Source organism: Trachemys scripta, chromosome 8 (genome assembly GCF_013100865.1).
Source record: "Trachemys scripta elegans isolate TJP31775 chromosome 8, CAS_Tse_1.0, whole genome shotgun sequence".
In the NCBI taxonomy this organism is placed as follows: Eukaryota; Metazoa; Chordata; order Testudines; family Emydidae; genus Trachemys; species Trachemys scripta.
In genome coordinates, this window is record NC_048305.1 from 21,245,530 (window position 1) to 21,269,069 (window position 23,540).

Genomic DNA, 23,540 nt, shown 5'->3' on the forward strand with positions numbered 1-23,540 from the left:
GCTCTGTTTATATCACACCTTTGAACTGCTTTACACTCTGTTTGTCACACCTTTCAATCAGGTGATTTGCTGATCACGTCTCATCCTTAAGGCAGTCCTGTGCTGTGCTGCCTACATCGCACCCACAAGCCAGCTGATTCGGTGTGTATATCGCCCTGTCTGAGCGGCTTCCATCACAGCACCAAGCTGGTCTGTACACTCTTTATATCAGGCACTTAAGACCCTTCGCGGGCTGTTAATAACAATTTTAAGCCAGTCAGTGGCTCTTGGGACAGCCAGCAGGGGGCAGTGCAAAGCCATATGAGGTACTTCACACTTTCTCAGCACCTAAGCATGCTGCGCTGAGTCCCTGTTAGATCGGCTCCCACGGTCCCTGGGACATCTATCAGCAGCATTTCTTAAGCAGCTAGTATCTAGGCACCCGTCACTCTCACTGCAGCACCAGGTGGTGCCACTAGCTCTGGCCGATGAATGCAATGTCTGTAGGGAGCATGGTTGGGGACAGCAGGTTCTTTTGCCTCCTGGCAGATGGCTTCTGCCCTGTTATTTGTGGAGGCTTCACTCCCCTATCTTTTTGATGAAGATCATTTCTTTCATCCCGAAGGATCCCGGACTATGCGGGGATTGTTCCCTCGGCCACTCCTCTGGGGAGGAACGCAGCAGCTGTTTGGCAGGGCATAGCAATGCCACACCGCGATTTAGGACACAGACAGCATGTGGATAGGACAGGAAAGGAAGAAAACAGTTTACCTAACTGAGACTGCAGCAGGGCCTTAGGAGGAAGCTATTACCGACGAATACTGGAACGAACTTCTTCACTTGCAGGGGAAGTGCCTCAGGAGCTCTTTAGTGAATAGTCGAATGTGGCCTCTCAGCTGGTGTCCCAACACCACAGTACGCCTGGTGCTCTGCTAGGGTTCGGCTTCAGGATTGACTTCCGGGGAATAGCACCTGCATCTGCCTCTACGGCATCTGGTTTTCCCGTAGTGGTCTCCTATCCAAGGGCTGACCAGGCCCAGCCCCGCTCAGCTTGTAAGATCTGACAAGATCACAGCCCTTGGTGATGTGGTCACCGGTCCCAGGCACAGGGGGTCCTGATCACTAACTGGAGATGACAAATGCAGCGGCAAAGGCATTGGAAAGAGATACAGCCCAAGGCTGGGAAGCCGTGAGTTCCAGATGGCTTCCCTTCCCTACCCCTACCAATGCATAGGGTAAAAATAGGTAAACAGCAGCCAGGGGGCCACATCGGACTCTATGGGCCAAATCATCCCTGCTGGAAGAGGCTGGAATTACACCAGGGAGGAATCTAGCCCTCCGCAGCCTTTAGTGCTGCACTTGGGAGTTAGTGCATTAACAATTAGGTGAACTTGGCTTAATATTCTTGCTAAACAAGCATGTCCATCTCGGGCAGGAGTGAATCAGGGTGAGATTAAGGCATTCCTGTGGTAGCGCAGCTTAGATCCCCACCCCCTGCCCCTGACTCCTGCATCTCAGCCTGCGAGTTGCCTAATGCCACTTACATTATTACTGGATTATTTTGGCATAATGAGCTTTGCCCTGATCAGCTGTCCCTCTGTTAGGGGGTGTAGCGATGTGTAATACTTCCCGTGCAGGGCCAAGAGGGAACAGCCAGCTTCTTGAAAACAAACAGAGGCAGGGCGAAACAAAGCTTTGATGTTTAGAGGGAGAAATTCCAGAGCCAGCCTGAGGTTAATCTCAGTTTGGGGGAGCTTTCCACTTCATGCTGAACAAAGTGAGCATGCAAGAAGGTGATGATTCCCTGGGCCAGATCCTGATCCCACACATGCTGCTGTAAATCTGGAGTGACTCCTCTGATTTCAGGATTTACACTGGTGTAATTGAGTTCAGTAGTCTCTTCCATCCCTCTCCTACTCTTTCCTATTCTCTCTCTCTCTCTCTCTCTGCCTTCCTCTCTTCTGTCAGATTGTCAGCTCAGGGGCTTGGTGACAGGTTGCTATGGTCACCGGGAAGTTCCCCCTAGAGACAAGAAGCCCATAATTGATGGATGAATTTTCCGACACAGATTTTTATTAATGTTTATTCAAATGTTGATTAATTCCTTGACTCACATCCCCAGTTTCTCTGGCCAAGGCCTCCGGAGTGGCGTGGCTCTATCCCATGGGCTGGCAGAGGAGGTTGGCACTGCTTTCTCTGCTGGCATCCCATACAGAATATATCGGTATTCACCAGCTATTGCAATATACCAGGTATCAGTATCATGTATATCCCTGGGGGACCCTGACCACTTAGTCTAGTAGGGACCCTGGATCATGTGATGTTAACAGTTGTGCCCCAGGTTTGCGGAACAGTCTTGGATTTCTTGGACTCTCCGAAATAAGAGCTGGAAAGGGACTATTAGGCGCCACCCAGTCCACCCTCCTCTAGAGGCCAATGTAGGTTTCTTCCTGGTCAGTGTTTGAGCATACTAAGGGAGAGAGCCTAGCCAGTGTAGCATTTAGGCTCTTTTCCTTCCTCCACATATACAGTCCTCTCTCATCAAGCATTTCCTGAGAGAAGAGTTCTCTACAGCCCCAGACATCGCCTGTACATAGGCATGTGATCGTACTATAAATGCTCCCTGCTGAGAAGCTGTCTATTGTAACAGTTCGTGCCAGTCTATTTTTTAGTGCCTTGTTCTGTGGTTTGATCTAGGACCTCAGAGTCATGCCCTGTTATTTATTTCCATATGGGTGATGTCTGAGCAAGCACATGGATTTCTTGCTGAGTTTTATTAGTTTGCAGTGATGAGCTCTATTGGCAGAACTCGGAGATTCCTATGCTGTCACTACTGGATCCGCCAACTGGGCAGCCCAGCCATTTCAAACGTCAGGAAAATCAGCCCATTTGGGAATAATTTCATCTCTTGGAACTAGAAGTGAGTCAGAACCAACATTTGGGACCTTGGAGAAGCTCAGGTCCAGAGCCAAACATTGGAGCTAGTTGCTATCTCTATGATAGGCCAAACCACAGCTCCAGGTTTCAGTCCTGCAACCCTCCACCTGCAGAATCTGGGTTGGCGTCACCGGGAGTTCTGTGTATGCAAAACATTTGCAGGATGAAAAGTCCAGCAAACCTTGGAAGTTCAGCTCCAGATCTGGGCCTGAGCTTGAGTCTGTATGTGACCTGTATCAAATGCATCGGGGAAAGTGTGCTTTTCCTATGCCCTGCCTAGACAGCAGCTTTCCACGCTGAGGAGGGGAGATGGATTACAGCAGGCTGGATTGCCTGTCTGGGCAGGACTAGCGGCCACACCTTAGAAGTCACTAATTGTGGACACTGTTTTGCACCCAAAGAGCCTGTCTCAGTGACCGGTAAAAGAGCTCAGATGATCACTGGCTGAGGGTTTGACATATCAGATGGGATTTGGGCACAAGATACTCTTTAATTTGTGTTGGGTTTTTAGCATAAGAATCCACAGTGGGCTGATTCTTTCTCGTCTGTCACCGAATCTGCTGAATATAGCCCCATCGCTACAGCTAATGATGTGTCTTTCTGCCGAGAGATCTCTGCTGTTTGATGTCCCTTCACTCAAGCTCTGGGCCTCTGTTCATGTACCAGGCTTTCAGTAACCTCAGTTTCGTTTTTTCCCCATCTAAATAGTTCATCCTGGGGTTACCAAGCCTCCAGCCCATTGGCTCAGACTCGCCAGCCACTGAAATTCCTGCTCAGGGACTTCAGCCTACTGCCCTTTTTCCACTCATCTCCTCCGAGCCTCACACGCTCTTTGCATTCTTACAGTAGTGGCAGCAGGAACAAACACTTTGCTGCTCGGGCCTAAAAACCCAGTCCCGTGTCCAAAAGCTACTGCACACTGCGTGGGAGAGACGCGCCTAGAACAAAGGACTATGAAATCGTAACGGACAGGAGATGCTCTTTATCCCTCTGTGATGTCTGTGTTCTGAGGGAGAGCTTGTTTGTAGAAATCCAAGGGGGAAGGACTCCTCTTTCTCTTGAGCCAAGAGCAGGGATCTGTTCTGCTCCCCAGTCCTTCTCACACTGCGGTGTACACAGCCCTTCCTGGTGGTCTGCAGTGTGAAATGTTCTGCTGAGCTAGCAGTGAGGGAGGCAGGTTTGGGGAGGGGAGCTGGAGGAGAATCCCCCAGAGGATTTTTCCATGCTCATCAGACTGAGGAAGTTGGTGCACTCCTGCCCTACAGTCTATTTTCCAGGGTTTTCTCCAGTTTAATGGCTCAAGCAGTGAAGCTTCCACCATTTACCTGGACAAACAAACCACTCCACAGTCTAACCGCCCTTCCAGTGTCTGCCCTGCATTCCGCAGCGGAGTCACTCCCTGGGGGATCCCAAGGAGATTTCTGGAGAGGCTGCTCCCTTCCAGTGCTTCTCTAGCTCCCAGTGGAACACTTCCCACAGGGGAGCTGTCCCATCCTCCAGACAGACTGGTGATGAGGACCAGTTCTGGGGGTTGATGATGAAAAGTGGAGCCTTTCACCTCCTGGGGGCAGGTTTGATCCCAGCCTAGGTCCGATCCCAGCCTAGGTCCATATAGAATGAAGGTTGTTATCTCCTGACAGCTGTTTGGAGGCCTGGGTGAAATAAATGAGTGGGTGTCACTCCAGTTCCTAATGAAATAGGTGTCAGCATCACTAAAATCCCTCCCCCCATATACCCCCCCACAAAGTTTGGCATTGTCAGTTTGTTGTCTCTCTCAGCAGACGCCCAGGACTGAATGGGCTACAGAACACAACTAGGGTGACCAGATGTCCCGATTTTATAGGGGATGTCCTGATTTTGGGGTCTTTTTCTTATATAGGCTCCTATTACCCCCCCCACACACACCCATCCCCGTCCCGATTTTTCACATTTGCTCTCTGGTCACCCTAAACACGACTAATGCTCTCCCTCCAGGTCTGTTGTGATGCACCAGCCTGGCAGAGGGTAGGACGCTTGTCCAGCCACTGTCCCTACTGCCCCAGGTTTGTGGAGAAAGAAGGGATGTCCCTCCCTGGGGATGCCTGGTGGGGCCTTTCCCCAGCCCCAGACTCATCTTAGAAAAGGAAAGCAAGGTGGCCTCATGCTGATCATGCAAAAGGAGCAAGGGACAGCTGTCCTGGTGGGGAGGGAAGGAGCTATGCTGGCCTCGGAAGGGAGGAGATGCAGTTTCTGGGAGGGCTTGCTGTTCGGCAGGCTCCTTGCTGACTCTGCAGCTGGGAAGCATCTGCTGGAGAGTGGGGTTAGTGTTTGGACTAGGATGTGTTTACTCAGGCAGCAGCTCCTCTTCCGAGGGCTGGGGAGCAGATGTTTGGGAACTGCAGAGACACTGCCGGCTGCAGCAGTAAATATACACCCCAAACAGGAGGGAAGGGGAGACAGCGGGGCGGGGGCAGGTGTGGGGTGCGGACAGACTCCTTTGGGGCTGTACTTCTCAGCACGGCTGCAGGATGCATGTGCTTTCACTTCTCATCCTTCCAGCTATGTTTTGTTTGTTTTTTATGTCGTTGCACTGGTACAGAAAGGAACCTCAGAAAACCAGAGCCCTGCTCTTCCCGCCCCCTTCCGCCCCCCCGCCCCCCCCGCCCCCCCGGGATAGCAGGAACTCAGGGAGCTCCACCTGCCAGTGCAAGACCTGAGGCTCTTTGAGTCTGGGAGAACAGTACATGTCCCCATGGATCCTCCTGCTCCCGGGCTCTCAAGTTTTCGGGCGGCAGGTTCTTGGCATCATTTGCTTGGTAAAAGCCAGTCAGAATCTGGGGCTAGGTGAGTCCGGGGCTGCACCTAGGGAGACTGGGTCCAGTGGCCAAGCTCAATTTTCATTTTTGACTTCCATTTCTGTGCACCCAACTGTCGAGCCTTTGAGAAGCGAGTACATGGCTTGCACGTGGCCCATAACGCAGACCTGCCCCATCTCCTGGGGCAGTTGGTGGTTTATTCCAAGCCCACTCACCTAGAATGAGGAGAAGAAGGAGTGATGTTTTGCCCTTTTTAGAACCTGTTGTCTCAAGACCTTGCGGAGCTTATAAAGCTGGGTCAGTCTCATTGTCCTCAGTGTGCAGATGGGGAAACCGAGGCCCAGATGAGGAAGTGGCCTGCAGTGAATCCGGGGCAGGGCAAGGAGCAGAACACCAGGTTTCTTGACTCCCAGTCCCTTGCTCTGCTCACTAGAGCTACCTCTCACTGACAGCCCATCTGGGGCATGTATTGTTTTCACAGAGGTGATGAATTGCTGACCATTTTCACTGTTGTAGCTCTTCTCCATCACTAGTATGACTAGTGTTCATTATTTGTATTGCAGTCGCACCCGGGAGCCCCAGGTATGGATCAGGGCCCCATTGTGCTAGGTCCTGTACAAACACACAACAAAAAGACAGAGCTCACAGTTTAAGTTGTGTTGGAATCATGACTTGCAGCCAGCTGGGACCAGCTGCCTCCCTCGTGGTAACACACCCTGTCTTTGTCACTCTCTCCTTTTCACCAGCAGTTCCCTATCAACAAAACCCGTACGGCTCCGGGGGCAGCTCCACCGTCATCCAGTGCTACCGCTGCGGAGACACATGTAAGGGAGAGGTGGTGCGCGTCCAGAGCAATCACTTCCACATCAGGTGCTTCACCTGCCAAGGTAGGAGGCTACAGCTTTAAGGATTTCTGGTCGTGCTGCCCCACCTGCCTGGTATCTGTGCTGGAAGCTGAAAGGCCTGTGTGTGACTAATCCAGCCCCCCTGAGTTGTGGTGAAACCTACGTGGATCTCACAAGGGGTTCTGATTCCTTGGGTGGGGGTGGGGATTTAGTGCTTGTGCACAGAAGAGACTGAGAGAGCTGGCTAGAGCCAGGCTTGGGGGAGTGCTGCACAAACTCCCCACCTTCTCTCCTACCCCAATAGCTCTGTGTATGCACCTCAATTCCACATCCGCAAACCTCTCTGCTAGGGTGACCAGATGTCCTGATTTTATAGGGACAGTCCCGATTTTGGGGTCTTTTTCTTATATAGGTTCCTATTACCCCCCACCCCCGTCCCGATTTTTCACACTTGCTGTCTGGTCACCCTATCTGCTAGTCTAGTCCTGGTATCCTACATGAGTCTTCCAGGGCACCTTAATCCTGCCCTACAGCCCCCCTTTGCTTTCCTAGTCCTGGACCTGTGCACAGCTCTGCTCATGCATCATGATTCTGATCTGCATGCATGGTCTTGCAGTCTGCCTCAGCCAGTATCCTAGTAGTCCTCCTGCCCCAGGGAGAGGGGAGAAGGGAGTAGCTGTTCTGAGCCATGCTGCTGCCCCCAGGCTTCCTGGATGCAAGCTGGCCCCAGCTGAGATAAAACCTAGAGAAAAGGGGGCAGAAACCAAGAGCTGCTCCTGGCAGGGTCGTCGACTGGTAACTGACTAATTCCACAATAATGAAGTTGACTGATATGAAATGGGGATGAAATCAGTGTGCTCTAGGAGGCCATGTACTGCAGCTCGGGCTAAACTCCCTCAGGGGACTCCCGGGGGACAGCGCATTTGATCCAGAGGTGCTTTCACACAGGCTGATCAAAGGAGAAACCCCCAGCACACCCCCAACCTCCATGTGCTGCTGCAGGGCTTCAAAGACACTCTCACGCTTAATAAGGCAGATCGGGAAAGATGCCAAGTTAGGGATGTTAAGCCTGGCTCCAGTGCATCTCCTGCGGGAGCTGGGATGGGAAATGCACCTGACCCCATCTGTGTTCGCAAGGTCCCATGTACGTTTACTGCACTGGATAAATGAACGGTTAATAGCAGTTAATTAATTTGACAAGGCTCACCAACCTGTGCAGAAGAAGTGCGGGCTTCTTACTTTCTAATTTCAGCCGGATCCTGGGACTTGCCTCATTCCGGGAATGAGCCAACTGGGGGTGGAGGGTGGGGCGTATGGTTGTGACGGTGGTTTGTGTATTGTGGACACCTGTCCACTAGGAACTGCACTGTGAGAGTCACCAACTCACTTCATGCAGGGGCCATCCCATTCCCAACAGCTGGCAAGGCCTTCCTGACGCAGTGCCTTGAGCTGCGTGGCAGCCTGCCTCCTGGAGGCATAAAGCTCCCCCCGCCCACCATTGTGCATCGCCCAAGCACAGCTCCCTGTGCTCTTCCTGGACCATTTGCAGTGACCGCTGAGAGCAACTGTGGGCCAGTTGGGCTCCTCCCCTGGTCCTGAGGAGGGGCTTAAGGGGAGCAGAGCTGAGAGGCCGTTAAAGCTAATGGCCCTGAACAGATGCTAAAGGGCTCCTTAGTCCGTTTATTTAAAGAGCCGCTCTTAGGAGGGCCAATAGCGGGATCTATAAATTGTAAAACACAGAATTACCAGGGTTTATTAAAGACCTCTGCTCCTCCTAGTTCCCATCGCCTCACGCTAACCCGGGCACAAATCGCTGGCACTTAATGACTCCTTCATGCATGGGAGGGGAGGAGGGTCTCTCTCTCCCAGGTAGTTTTGGTCTCTCCCACAGTCAGAACCAACTCCATATACACACTATCTCTCTCTTTGAATATATATATCTATATGTATGTCTCCTTTGCATGCACGCACCACCCTGCGTGTACATAGGGACCTCCCCAGGATACAGCCAGACTCCGATTCCCAGACACCCCCATCCACCGGCTCCAGGTCGCTCTCGGTGCTGGCCTGCAGGTGCACAGCGCTCTGCTGCAGAAACCCCTCCCCCACTGCATTATCTGTGCAAAACTGCAAACTCTTCCACCAGACAAAGAGCTCAGACTGGCTCCAACTTCAAAGGGGACGAGCTTGGCAGTGGCTGCCGTCTGATTTCAAAGTGAAAGGGAATAAATTATGAGAGGAAACCCTCCTCCCCCACCTGCCCCTCCCAGCTCCCTCCCCACCCAGCCTCACCTTTCCCCAGCCCCTGCACTGGCCTCCTCGCTTTCAGGCCTGCCCTCAGCCCAGAGCGCTCGATAGCCATTGCCCAACGGTTAGCACCAACGTGCTTCTGGCCCTGGGGCAGATGGGGCCAAAACCTGCCTCTGCAACTCTTGCCTCTGTGTCTGGGCCTGCGCTGAGTCCGTCCAGCCTCATCACTGCGGTACCTGGAGGATGCAGCAGGAGGAATGAGGAGGCACCTGCTTTTGTTCTGCCCAATAGCTGCTTACCGAGTGAAGCAACAGCGCTGTCTGTTCCGAGAGGCCCGGGGAGCTGAGCGTTACCTCACAGGTGGCCCTGTCCCCAGCTGGGAATGGAAGCACATCTGTGCAAAGAAGCACAGCACTGCAAACAGCTGGTTGCAGGCTTTGGGGGGGCTGCGTGCTGCTTCTGCAGCTTGGGGCGTTCCAGCTGCTTCCTGAACTGACTTAGGCCAGGCACTGAGGGTTGAGCAGGGCGTATCAGTGGAGGCAGTGAGAAGAAGGGTTGTGGTGAGAAGCTCCTCTTGCAGACTGACTGGGACCTCATGGTAAGTGTCCCTGGGAGGACATAAGGTTCGGGGAACTGGGCAGACATCTACTCCCAGGCCAGCGATGCCTTGGACAAGCGCACAGGAGAGCTGCACAGAGCGTGGCTGGCAGGACGCTGAGCTGCTCGGCTTAGCGCTAAATACCCCAAAGGGTTGCTGGACTTCTGTTGAATGTTCAAGTCTCTCCAAGCGCCATGCAAGTCTGGTCCCCCTCTCCAAGTGCAGACCAGCCCCCCTGAATGTAAGCTGGACTCCCCGCACAGCTTAGCTGTTCTGTTCTACAACTTGGCACTAGCGGAGGGAGCATGGGGTAGGGGTTAGAGCATGGAACTAAGGGCCAGTTTCATCCCAGTGTTGTGGCAGGTGCCACAGACTTCCTGTGTGACCTTGGAGCACCAAGTCACTACCCTTCCCAGTGACTCAGTTTCCCCACTTGTAAAATAGGGATGATGATACCTCTCTATGGCACAAAGGGACTCTGGGGCATTAATGCCAATAAAGTGCTTTGAGATCATCTTGGCACTTTCTGCTGCCTCATTCCTGGGTGCTCAGATCCCTCTGCTGAGCTTGGGGAATGGGAGGGTATATAAGAGAGCCTGAAACAAGAGTTTTCACTCCCCAGCTGATGCAGTGATGTCAAATCACACACACACCCTGTGAGGGCTTTGGGGCTCATCCATTCGCAGACCAGAATTAGCTCTTTGCCTGCCCCATCAAGCAAGCAGCACTCCTTGGCCACTCAGCCCCCGACAGACATTTTCATGCATCGTTCAGCCATGCCACCTGCATGGCAGTTCTGAAGGCAGCCTCTTTCTCCTGGAGAAGTTAATGGGCTGAGATTAGTTCTGTTCCTGTCTCCAGCATCAGCAGCCCTGTGCTCCTACTCCCATTGCGACTTTCCAGGCCTGTGAATGCCTTTGCCATGACAAGATAACAGGAGCAGCAACTGAATCCTGCTGATTCTTGATTTCTTTTAAAAGAAGCAAACTGAAGAGGCACCTGTCACCCATGGGAGCTTCCTGGGGTGGTTTAAAAGCTCCTGGTAACAGTCCCAAGTCACGGGCAAAACTAAGGGAGCAGAAGATCCACCGTCCAGGCTGGATGGGTTGTGCCACTGAATGCTCTGCTCTGCTACTCTCTGCAGTTGCACCATCTTGCGCAGAGCTCCTGGGCTGAAGGGGGGGATTTCATTGGAAGACCCTCAGTTCTGTACCCCTGCTCAAAGGACAGTCCCTGGAGCGTGTGATGCTTTATTGGTATTGAAAGAGATGCAGGGTAAAAGTCAGACTCGTAATCGTGAAACTCACTTCATGCTGGTGCCGCTGTAATTTGGTGCCACAGCAGGTGATGAAGGAGGTGGTGGCTGCCTTTCCAAACCTGGCACAGCAGCTCTGACGTCCTTGGGGTGCATTAGAGTCATTGGACAGCTACTGCAGCTACATGGCCTCTTTCCTAGCCAAGCCTACAGGAAGAGCCTGCCAGTGCATAAGCCCTAGGGGTGAGTCTGTGTGGAGGAAGTTTGCATGGCACCTGTCCCCAGAATGCCTGGTGCTAGCTAATACTACCTGGCAATCACTTTCACGAGCACTAAAGCAATTAAAATAAAAAAAACCTCTGATATTTGTAAAGGCAAAATGTAGAGGGAAGGGGGATGTGCCTGACCCTGTTTAGGTGTGTTAGCCAAATGGGCTCGTTTCCCCCTGGAGCTGCCCAATTACCCCAAGGAGGCACGGGAGTCTAGAAGACGGCTTCAAGTTCTTTATTGATCAGTCAGCTGAGCGGGTGTCCCCCTCGACTCATGCCAGAGGGAGGAGCACACCTTACAAGCGTAGAGCAAGCCTTTTTATACCCATTAACAAATGACTTAACGTGCATACATTCTGCTGACCAAAGGAATTTTTAAATTCCTTTTTAGGGGTAAATAGAATACATCTGTTGGGGCTGTAAATAGGATACATTTGTTGAGCCTTTTTGATTGATTGTCGTGCTATATGTTCATATATGGGAAAGGGAGTTTATAGCCATGGGGAACAGCTGGGATAATAGGCGAGTATATGGCCTTTGTTCTAACAGGTGCCATCAGGTGTGGTGGGCAGGGTGAGGGAATAATGCAGCTCTTAGATTAGCCCAATCCATGTTCGGTCATGCCAGGCTGCAATGTACTGGAATCATCTTGCTGGCCAGCTCCTTTGACCATTGGGTGCGGCCTACAGTTTCCTCTCAGCACGGCCCATCCCTTTCCAAAACCAGGAGGCTTCATTCTGGACCGGGCCCGCAGCCCAACAGTGACATCTTGTGGGGCTGAAGAAGGTGCCCACTGGCCCCTCAGCATTTCAGAGCTGGAGGGCTGGCCGGCTGTGGAAAGGAAGGAACATACTGAGATGTCTGCAGTCCTCAGGCCAGATCCCCGCTCCCAAGGCTCCTGATCAAGTTTTTGGAACAATCATATTTGAGAGATTACGGCTGAAGAATTCATGCTAGGTTTTCCCAGAGACCCTCCTGGTGTGCACTGGGACGCGGATGGTGAGTTCTATAGAGAAGTCCAGCCCAGCAGGCTATGATGGTCAAAGCAGTTAGTGCTTCACCTTAATGCTTATTCTCTGAGGATTAATTCAAAGCTCCCATGTGCGTAGGCCAAGTTGCAACCATTTTGAAAAAAAGTGGGGCTGTAGGGAAGGGAGGAATGTGGAAACCAGGAGTGAAGATACAGGGCCACTGAGGGGACCTCAGTAAAAGTGATGGGGGGAACACATGGCCTCACTCCCTGTGTGCCCTCAGCTGTTGTCCTTATGGGAATGGGTGCAGCATGCACAGGAGTGTACCAAGTGCTTTGCTGAGATGATGTGACAGTGCTAGCCCAGGCTGACCCCCAATGACTTCACCTTGACTCAGAAACGTCTCACCTCGTGGCACCTCTCGGAAGCTCTTGGAGGAAACGTGCCCATCTTGTGAAGGTGCTTGCTGGGTTGACTCTTCTCCCCTCGGGGCTGTTTTCTCCCTCTCTAGTGTGCGGCTGTGACCTGGCCCAATCAGGCTTCTTCTTTAAGAACGGGGAGTACATCTGCACCCATGACTACCAGCAGCTCTACGGGACCCGCTGCGACAGCTGCCGTGACTTCATCACTGGAGAGGTCATCTCTGCCCTGGGCAGGACATACCACCCCAAGTGCTTTGTCTGCAGCATGTGCAGGTGAGTTGGACATGCAGCTGCCTGGTACCACACCCCCACCCCAGGAGCAGGCCAATGCCTGAAGCTGGGAAGGTACTGCTGGTTTTCAGCCCAGCGCTGGGGCAAATGCACCCATCTCAGCAATGCCCTAAATGTATTTTGTAGCTTGTTGTAATGGGTGCCCTCAGACATAGCAAACATGCTATTCCCATCAGGGACATTGCGGGGGGGGAGGGGGGTCATACATAAATTCTTTGGATCTTCTCTCCTTGCCCCACTTCGCCCAATAAACAAGTCTTCCATCTCCTGCCTCAGTGAAAGCCACAGGGAAGCAAGCCGGAACCCTCACCTTTCACCCCTGGAGAGCTGGGTTCCAAGCCTGGCTGAGCTTACTAGTGACTTGACTGAATGGAGAGAATCTGTTCATCACATAGGACTGGAATAGCAGGGTACTAAGGGCAGGGCTGAGGTGCACTGGCAGAGCTGCGGGGGTGCAGGACTGGAATAGCAGGACGCTAAGGGCTGGGCTGAGGCGCATTGGCAGAGCTGTGGGGGTGCAGGACTGGAATAGCAGGGCGCTAAGGGCAGGGCTGAGGTACGTTGGCGGAGCTGCGGGGGTACAGGACTGGAATAGCAGGGTGCTAAGGGCTAGGCTGAGGCGCATTGACGGAGCTGCAGGGGTGCAGGACTGGAATAGCAGGGTGCTAAGGGCAGGGGTGAGGTGTGTTGGCAGCATCATGTGTGAGAAGCTTACAATGGCCTTGCCGTGCAGAGACACTGCATAGAACTGTGTTTAAGAAAGAAAGAGAAAGAAAGAACTAGCAGGAGAGCGTGTTCCTCAGCAGAGGTGGTGCTAAGGTAGGGTTACCATACGTCCGGATTTTCCCAGACACGTCCGGCTTTTTGGTCCTCAAATCCCCGTCTGGGGGGAATTGCCAAAAAGCCGAACATGTCCGGGAAAATGCTGGCAGTCCCCTGCTTACCTGAGCAGCTCCGGCAGGCTGTGAGCTGCAGGCAGATTCCCTGCTGCGGCAGCAGCTGCTGCTGCTCCCCTCAGACACCTCAGCTCTGTGTAGCTGAAGAGCCGAGCTGCCTGAGCGCTACCGGCTTCACGGTTTGCCGGGGAGCCCCCAGACCTCCAGACCCTGTGCCCTCGGCCGGGCGCTTCCCCTCCTGGGCTCCGGCTGCGCTGGGGAAGCGCCCGGCCGGGGGCGCAGCAGGTCTGGAGGTCTGGGGGCTGCCTGGCAAACCGTGAAGACAGTAGCTGTTGGGCAGCTATTTTGCGTGGCTGGGAAGGAGGAGGGGGAATGCGGGGCGCTCAGGGGAGGGAAGCAGAGTTGGGGCGGGGACTTTGGAGAAGGGGTGGAGTTGGGGCGGGCTAGGGCAGATTTGGGGCGGGACTTTGGGGAAGGGTGGAGTTAGGCAGGGCCGGGGAAGGGGCGGGGCCAGAGCCCCATGGAGTGTCCTCTTTTTTAAAACCTTAAATATGGTAACCCTAGCTAAGGTCTTCATGGCCATATGGCTCCCTGAGCCAGCGTGTGCAAGGGAATGAGGTGACTTGCTGCTGCTTCTCCCTTTTGCACTGGTGGTAATTACTGCCAAGGTGCATTAGCTGGACTAAGAGCATGTCAGGATCTGACGCGCTAAGTTTTAGTACAAGGTGAATAAATGTTACTGCGGACGCTGAAGGGGTCTGACATTTTGGGGTTCAACCCGGACCTGTAAGGGGTTGTGTCACCACTTGCCCTGCAGCTCTAGGTATCTTAAATGCATGCTATGGTGCTGTGGCCCTCAGCCCGGAGACCAACAGCCAGCATACATGAATGCAGGTCACATCTCCTACCCAGTTACTGTTTGCTGCAGAGTGACACCAACACCCAGTCCCAAATATCCCCCAAACTGTCTCCCTGCAGTGTCCAGCCCTCTCCTGAAATGCTCACAGAAGGTTTTAAGTTCACTGCTCCTTTAAAGAGACAGAAACAGCAGCATGTATCTGGACTGGAGCTAGCAATCACTTCAGTTCAATTAAAGCACTGGGTTGGTTTAGGTAGAAGTGAAACAAGTTTATTTAATCAAAAAGAGAGAGATTTTAAGCAAGCTCAGGTCTAAGGGCTAAAGGTAGAAAGAGTTACAAACAACCCCTTCCCCCCAGTAAAAATACCACTTTCTAATGGCTAAGACCTAACTTAACAAGCTACAGTCTTTGTTCAAGGTAGTTTCCTAAGCAATCTTCCTCCTCCAGCAATGGCTGGCTAGCTTAGTCAGGCTCCCCACAGAATCCCAGGTGCTGATTTTCCTTGTCTCCTCAGGTGAAGGATAACTTAGGGGTTCACTCCCCCTCTCTTTATAGTCCAGGGAACCTTTGAAATGTGTTCTTCTGAAATGTATCCCCAGATAAAGTTCCTTTCCCTGCTGGGTGTGAATGCCAGGCTGTCTGGTGCAGACACAAGGCTGTCTGGTGTAGACACCAGGCTGTCTTCTCCTGCTGGTGATTTTCTCCCCTGCCGGCGATTTTCACAATGCAAATTATCTCTTCCTACAACCTCCCATACCAATGAATAGCCCACTGAATTTGGTCACACCTGCTCTGAAGTGTTGGCTTCTTTCCTTTGTCTGGAGAAAACCAGTTTATAAGCTCCCCCTGACATGCCTGGTTTAAACACATTTCAGTCACATATTTCCAGCATCTGTCTATAAAGTCCTTTGTGGGTTTACTGTACACAGTTCAGGCAGGAATATTAATTATCAGTGAGTTATTAGTTTTCCAGTGATATATTACATGCCACCTTTTGGGTATCTCATGACAACAGTGTGTTAGGTGTAGTGAGTCTGTCAGGCCTGAGAAGAGTTGCTGACACGGAGCAGTGAACCACCAGCAGTGTGTCACAGGGAGCTATTAATGTTCATGGGGAACTGTAAATCTGTCTGGAGAGGGCTAGACATTCTATTCCTGTAGGGCAGCTCTGAGCAGTGCTGGAGGGGGTTGGGCTATTACTTTAACATTGTGAATCAAGGGACCGTTAAAGGGTGAGGGTTGGAACCAGGTACTGGGCAGGCTCCCCTCAAACTGCCCTTTCAGGGCACCTCATTCCTGACTCACATCACCCCTGCTACTCCAGTCCTAGGACCCCCAACCCAGCTCTGCTGCAGCCCCTCAATGCTAACCCATAGCCCACTCTGCTATTCCTATCTGGCTCTGTACTCTGACACCCAGGCACTGAAACTCACCCTCCCCACCAACAGCGCCTTATTCTGTGTGCCCTGCCGCCCGAGCAGAGTAGCAGTGCAGAGACAGCCACCTGTGTTTGCATGTGTGACTGTGTGCATGTCCTTGTCTCTGTGCATGTGTTGTCCCTGTGGACATCTGTGCCTTTGTGTGGCTGTATTCCTACATGTTTTTGATGCATTCCTCTATACTTGGCACTGGTGCAACCGCTGCTGCAATGCTGTGTCCAGTTCTGGTGTCCACAATTCAAGAAGGATGTTGATAAATTGGAGAGGATCCAGGGAGGAGCCCCGAGAATGATTAAAGGATTAAAAGCTATGCCTTATAGGGACAGACCCAAGGAGCTCAATCTATTGAGCTTACCAAAGAGACGGTTAAGGAGTGACTTGATTGCAGTCTATACGTACCGACATGGGGCACAAATATTTGATGGTGGGCCCTTCAGTCTAACAGAGAAAGGTGTAACATAGTCCAATGGCTGGAAGTTGAAGCTAGACAAATTCAGACTGGAAATAAGGCACACATTTTTAACAGTAGGCGTAATTTGCTATTGGAACAATTTACCAAGGGTTGCGGTGGATTCTCCATCACTGCCATTTTTAAATGGCGATTGGATGTTTTTCTAAAAGATCTGCTCTAGGAATTACTTTGGGAAGTTCTCTGGCCTGTGTTATACAGGAGGTCAAACTAGATAATCCTTGTGGTCTCTTGTGCCTTTGGAATCCATGAATGTTTGTGCATGTGTCTCTTGATGTTTTGCACCCATATCTCTGGGGGTGGGTGCATGCCCCTGTGTGTGCTTGTGTTCGGGTGTGGGTGGGTGTGTTCTCCGGCAGGGGGTATCTTTATGTGTGTGACTGTGGTTGGATGTAGGGGTGTACACTTCTCCAGGTGTATGGCTCACTGTGTGGTTGATTGTAGGTGTGTGCATTCATCTAGATGTGTGTATACATTTCCTATATCACCATTTCTCATCAGGGGCCGAATGCAATCCTTTGTCTTGCCTCAGTCCTCCCCTGCAGCTCTGTAAATCCCTGTGTGGCTGACACCCTGCTTGGTCTGCCCCTTGCACCCTTTCTTCTACTTCCAAGATCTTCCCCACACCTGCTCCATCCTTCCCTTGGACAGTCTGATCTCACCACGGGAGAAACTAGGGAAGAGACAGGTGCAGCTTAGCTTTTTGCAGTCACTCCGGAGTGGGACCAACACTGCAGCAGCTGGTGCCCCTGCCCTGAATGGCTGCCCCATGAGGGAATAAGCGGAGGCCCATGGATGGGATCAGAAGGATAGACTAGGCCAGGGAGCCACCATGAAGCCTAGCTGGAGTTCTAAGCAGGGGAGGTGTGTTTCTTATGCTTTCCTGCCTTCTCTGTGGCTGCAGGAAGCCGTTCCCCATTGGAGACAAAGTGACATTCAGCGGGAAAGACTGCGTCTGCCAAGCTTGTTCCCATTCGCTGATCAGCTCCAAGCCTATCAAGATTCACGGGCCGAGCCGTAAGTTGGATAGATTTGATCTCGCTCTCTCATGTGTGATGTCTGCAAAGGGTTAATGACAGGTGATCCGGCAGGTTCTGATCCCTGGTGCTATCATGTGACCTGGCAGAGAGTGCCCATCATGGAGGCATTGCTCCATGCTAAGTCATTATGACTGGGGTAGCCCGTGCCTTTAAGAGATCCAATGGTAGCAGGTACCAGGAAGAGAAGCAGCTGGATCCATTTGTGGGGCCAGCAGTGTGATCTGTTTGCTGCCTGGTGTTTCTTTAAATGTACTCTGTACAACTCTTCTCATAGCCCCTACGTTCCCTACCCCAGTTACAGACCCACGCTTTCCCATCCCCACGAGCAATCAGAGATGCTATTAGAACCCGGATACTCAGCCAGGGCAGGGGACCCTCCCAGTGCCAGGCTTCTCTTGTAGTGCACATGCCCAATGCTGGATTTCTCCCCAGTGCTGGGAATAACGGGAAGGGCCCCAGTATTGCAGTGTAGTGGAGCACTGATGAGGCGGGCGTGGCTAGGGTTCATTTGTGGAGCTGGCATCTCAGGCAGGGCATCTCCCAGTTCCACCTGGGCTTTCCCTATGGCTGTCGCAGGTCACCACTGGTGTCTGGAAATCCCATGCTGTATTCATGACCTGACAGGGCTTTGCTAGTGGGCCCTTTGCAGCCTGGAGCAGTCTGCAGTGGGATTTCTGAAGACAGCCCTAGGTTGTTGGGACAATACCCAAACCCAAAATCTGCAGCGAGGGGAGGAAGGGCAAAGTGCTGTGATCCCCATGCGGATGCTGTATTTCCCCTCGCCTGTGTAAGTCTGAGGTGGGATTGCCCTGTTAAGGGAAGGCCAGGAGTAGGAGGACAAGTCACTCCTCCTGTCCTTGCACCCAGGAGGTACAAGCCAGGCACTCTGTGACATCTGAGAGCAAGATTCAGCGCACTTGTTGCGATCAACAGGTAACTGAGCAATCTAGTGCCCAGGGCTGCCAACAGGTGCTCTGGAAAAGCAGGGTCTTGCTTGCTCATTCGCATTCTTCCTCAGAAGTGTACTGAGCTCCAGGGCTTCTCTCTCTGTACATGAGCAGCACCATCCAAGAGAAACAGGCACTGGTTTTCGCTAGGGTTTTATTTACTCACTTCGCCCTGCTATGGTAGCTGGGTTTGAACAGCCACCTCCTATACCCTCACACACAGGGCCTGATCCAAAGCCCAGGGCCACCCGGGGGGGGGGGGGGGCAAGTGGGGCAATTTGCCCCAGGCCCCCGGCCCCGGAGGGCCCCCCATGAGAATATAATATTCTATAGTATTGCAACTTTTTTTTATGGAAGGGGCCCCTGAAATTGCTTTACCCCAGGCCCCCTGAATCCTCTGGGCGGCCCTGCCAAAGCCCATTGAGGGCAGTGGAAAGGCGCCCATTGGCTTTGATGGACTTTGGATTAGGCCTAAGATTGTCTTGGTGTTTCTTTTATGTTCACAGTATCTTTCTTTTTTCCTCTCTCTTTCTCGCTCTTTCTTTCTGTGCTGGTTCTCCCCAGTTACATTGCACTTTGGCTTTTAGAGCTCTCACCTCTTACCTTCTCCCTCCCTTTGTGGAGGGAACAGGCTGAGGCCCTTGTCCAAGGAAGGGGATTGTAATGAGTTAATAACTGGTCCATCCTTTGCTGGTACCCACATATATTGCGTATGCTGCCATCCAAGTCATGGGAGAACTGCATCAGCATAATTCCTGCGCAGATGGCAGAAGACCGAGATAAGTGGGAGCCATGCCATGCCCTGGTGACCAAACTCCTGTCATGTCAGCTGGACCAAGCTGCTGAGTGGCAGAAGCACAAGCCCTCACTGCAGCACCAGTAAGGGACACCACTGAGACCAGCAGGAGTCACTCACTGCTCTGCCAGGACAGTCTGGTGGGAGTCCTGCGAATGTTGCACTGTTCAGCAGGTGCCCAAGAGACCATAGCCGTGTCAGCTGGTGGGTGGCAGACAGGGTGTGTTGGGCAGTGCCAGCCCTGCATTTGTGGAGAAGTTTGCATGTGTGTTTGCCATAAAGGGGAGCAGGTGGCAGCTCCAATGGAGCGGGGGTTCAGCCTCTCAGGAGAACAACGTCCATTTTTAGAAACTGACATGGAAGACTTCTTCCTTCTGTTTTTCTTTGTTTTCAATGGGATTTTAATGCATAAAAGTCTGTGGATCAGAATGTGAAAGTCACAGCACTGACCCAGTGAACCCAGACAGACCCCACCGCGCTGGCTGATCCACCCTCACACCACTGGGCAGGGGAAAAGGTGGATTTTTGCTTTCCCACTCGAGACCTAAGGCCAAGGTGTGGGCCCCTGAATTGTGGAGTTTCCCATCATGGGCTTGATTCGCATCCCAGCCATAGCTCTTGGGTTCAGGGAGCTCTTGCACTGGAGGTGTGGGAGAAAGTGGGGGAGGAACCCAATTTATTATTTAAATCTAGTTCATTTTAATTTCAATTTGACTTAAGGATGTCTGGTCTGCTCCAAACTTGGAAACCCCTAAATGGTAGGTCCCCCACTTCTCTCTCGTGTGTCCACTCCATCCCATGACCCCCACCAACTGAGTGGAGGCTACAGTTACACTGGACAGGATTTTAAAATATAGCTAGGCTATAACCCTTCCTGCTTCAAAGCATGATCCAACAAAAACTGATGGGGTCTGGAAGAAACATCCCTTCCAGGCAGGTTATCCCATTACTGTCCATTACAGGGCTTCCTCTGAGGCATTTGGTACTGGCCACTGACAGAGATGGGGAACTGGACTGGAGAGGCCAATGGTTTGATCTGGTGTGAACCTAGCTCAGGGGTCTGGCCTTAGCATCATGCTCCTGTCGGCCCCAGGCACGAGAGGCCAGTGAACCCCCTGCCCCAATGGGGACACTCCTGGCAGAGTTGGACATGAAAGACCCCAGATGATGGTGATGAAAGCAGCAAGGCCAGATCTATCCGAGCCAGAGCAGACTAGCGCTGAGTCAGCACAAGGTTGCTTCCCCCACCCCCAGTGTCCATTAGGAGGCTCTTGGCAGAGAGGAAGGGAAGGGGAACCACATGTGTCATCTGTTTCTTCCCACCCACTTCCATGTCCTCTCCCGGTCAGGTGCCCTGGAGACCATAGCCTCTGAAATCCTCTCTCAGATGTTCCTCGGCTAGGCTGCAGAGCTGAGGTTACCCAAGGGCAGCATGGATTATTCATAACTAGCTGCAGGCAACGTCCAGGATGTGCATAAGCCAAGACAGCTTCCCTCGCTGCTCCTGGCCTGCACCCTTATCACCTCCATGGCACTGCAGCCAGTTGGGGACTGCAGAGCCTTGGACCCCTGGGGGAGGCGAGGGAAGTGCCACTGTTGTCCAGTAGCAAAAGCAAGGGTAAGTTCTCGGATGAGGACATCCCCAAAGAAGGCTGCAGGCTGCTTCTGCAAGTCTCCTCCAAGACCCCCTGACTGCCAACAGAACAGGAGCAAGCCTGAAAGGCGGGTGAGCAGCAAACCCGGGGGAGTGGTGCCATGTAGGGGCAGGTGCCAGAGCACAGCAGAGAATGACTCACGCGAGAAGGGCCTAATTGAGTTGCTGCTCTGTGTGCCACTCCAATTCTGCCCAATGAGGCAGATGCATGGGGGTAAAATGGAGCTGCACAGCTGCCCTGAAGTGTGGTGGGTAAAACACACCTTTGGTGCTGTCGAGATTACCACTCAGTTGGCTTGCAATGCACTGTATTTGCTGCATTCGTATAGCACAGGGGACTGAAATCTCCCTGGAGCCCGGCAGCAAAGAGGTTAAAAAGAAACACCTTGTCCATGTATCACACAGACTCCTGAAATCCTAGAGAGTCCCTGATGTGAAAGAGAGAGAAGGGCAGAGAGGAGTCAAAGCCAGGGCTCTCAGGCCCATATGCTTCCTGCTTCCAGCCTTGATGGGAGCCCAGGGAAATGGGAAAGGAAGGAAGGCTGGTAAATACTGCAGTGGGCTGATGTAGACACAGCTTAGAGAACAGCCCTTCCTATGCTCAGCTTGCTGCCAGACACTTCCCACCATTCTACCCGAGGGGGGAGCCATGCAAGGAGCACTAATACGGATGCGATTCAAGGGCTGCCAGTATTTTAACCCCAGGGTCACCTAGCTCATGACCCATTGGGTAAACCCTGCTCAGCACCAGGGCTTCCACTGGTAGAGCTGAACTGCTGCTAGTAACACTGGGAAATTTTTGGCAAAGAGTCCATGGCTACACCAGACTGCTGCATCCCCATCCACCCAAGCTGGGAAGTGGCTGTCACTGGTATTTATTCCCCTTCCAAACATAACTCTCTGCCAGCATTCGCTCTAAGGATTTCAGAAAAGCAGCTCGAAAACCAGGACGAGCCAAGCAGGTTGGCCGCACCCTGATGCCCACCAAGTGAGGCCATCTGCTTTGAGCGAGGCTGGGGGTGCCAGTTGCTCAGCAGAATCGTGGCATGTTCCCAGTGCATTTTGCCCCTGTGCTGTCTGTGCTCCTGGCACTCCACCCAGTTTTCCTCTGAGGAGCCCAGCTCTTTCTTAGCACCAACTGTGGAAGCTTGCTATGCAATACGCAAAGTGCTGGGACTCATTAGGGAATGTGCTGAAGAGGCATATTCCCATTAGAAAAAAAATGCAATGTGTGTTGGGGTAGCTCTCATCAGAGGCCTCTCTCCCAGCACCCATATCAGAGGGTGAAAAGGTGTCTGATTCTGGGAGAGAACAGGGAGAGAATGGTCTGATTCTCTATGTGTGTGTACACTTCTCTCTGAGTCTGTGTATGGGAATTTGTGTGTACCTGTGGGTATGTCCACACTGCAAGCTTGACTCTAGCAAGCCTGGCTAAAAATAGCAGTGAAGATAAAGTGGCATGGACCCCGGTGTGGGCTGTCAACACAAGTATGTACTCCGGATTCTGGGCAAGCTTGTAAAATCCTGTGCCAGGGTCCATGCCGCTGGGTCTTCGCTGCTATTTTCAGTTGCGCTAGCTAGAATAAAGCCAGTGCAGGTATGCCCGCCTGAGCTGCAATCACACCGCCGAATGCCGTGCAGACCTACCCTCAGTGTGAGTGTGTGTCTGTGTCTGTGTGCATTGCTGTAAGTGTGGGGCTGTGCGTTTGAGTCACTCGGTGTGCACCGGATCCTGTCCCAGCTCCCAAGACTTTAGGGAATGATGGCACAAGTCAACAAACTGTCTCAATATGTCCCCTCTAGCTTGGGCAGAGTTTGAAATATGCCAGTCACAGCACCTTGTTCTAGATGACAGTGAGATGAGAGCGGGGCTTCAGTGTTGCCAACTCTTGCAATTTCACCATGCATGGCTTTCCCAGTTGTGCCTTTGCCAGGCTGCAGAACCCCTTGGAGCAGGAAGCTGTGGTGGTTTCATGCTCTGCCCCATCCCTTGTCTCCCTAGACTGTGCGGGCTGCAAGGAGGAGATCAAGCACGGCCAGTCGCTCCTGGCCCTGGAGAAGCAGTGGCACGTCAGCTGCTTCAAGTGCCAAACCTGCGGGATCATCCTGACTGGCGAGTACATCAGCAAGTGAGTGTCTCCTCGTCCCTACCCGTCATCCTTCACTGCACCATGGCCACTCACTGGGGAGGGAACAAGGAGGCCGAGGGCTAGTGTACACCCCTGGGATTGCTGCAGGCTCACGAGTCCCCTCGCCCATCAGCCTGCAGGGGCAGCAGAAGCACATACCACAGAAATGGATTCTGGGTGGGGAGCCAGCTGATCACCTGTCTCCACACACACCCCACAGCTGGGTGGGAAGGATGCATCCTGGAAGTTCTAGACATGTCTCTGAGGAGACTTAGGGAAGGGGCTCACCATGATGGGGAGGGGGATTGTCGGAATCCCTCCGAGACATGCTACTGCGCAGGGAACGGGCTGGCTGGTGAGTATGTGGCACGCATGCCCTCTTCTGAATGGAACAGCACATCTGCTCAAGTACCTGTCATAGGCCTTGGTCCTGCTCCCCCGGGGCAGAGTCTCCATTAGCTCGAGTGGCCCATGCTTCTGGTCCAGGCAGGCTGTCACTGTCCCTCACCCCTTGGTGGCTGTGGTGCTGGGCACAGCAGCGGCCTTGTGGGCTGTGGTCTCCATGTATATTTGTGACTGTCTGAGGCTGAGAGCAGGCAGCAGGGAAAGGGTTTCTTGCTCTGCATGCTGGCCGGCTGCAGGGTTTCTGGCACGGTCTCGGCTCATGAAGCATGCCCGCCGTCAGGCTTTTACAGGCC

The 23,540-nt window shown here is 52.7% G+C and overlaps 1 protein-coding gene across 12 annotated transcripts in view; it reads left to right on the top strand.

Moving 5' to 3' along the window:
- ABLIM3 (actin binding LIM protein family member 3) overlaps nucleotides 1-23,540 on the top strand; it is a 110,479-nt gene that overhangs the window by 52,345 nt on the left and 34,594 nt on the right. For 11 of the 12 annotated variants that reach the window (XR_004646787.1, XR_004646790.1, XR_004646793.1 and 8 more), the window contains 4 exons: nucleotides 6,458-6,598; nucleotides 12,411-12,594; nucleotides 17,181-17,293; nucleotides 22,716-22,842. Coding sequence is in view for 5 of the 12 variants with exons in the window: in XM_034778709.1 (XP_034634600.1) it covers nucleotides 6,458-6,598; nucleotides 12,411-12,594; nucleotides 17,181-17,293; nucleotides 22,716-22,842 (565 nt within the window). In the remaining 7 variants the exon portion in view is untranslated. The remainder of the gene's footprint in view (nucleotides 1-6,457; nucleotides 6,599-12,410; nucleotides 12,595-17,180; nucleotides 17,294-22,715; nucleotides 22,843-23,540) is intronic. The other variant, XR_004646789.1, reaches the window with a different exon arrangement.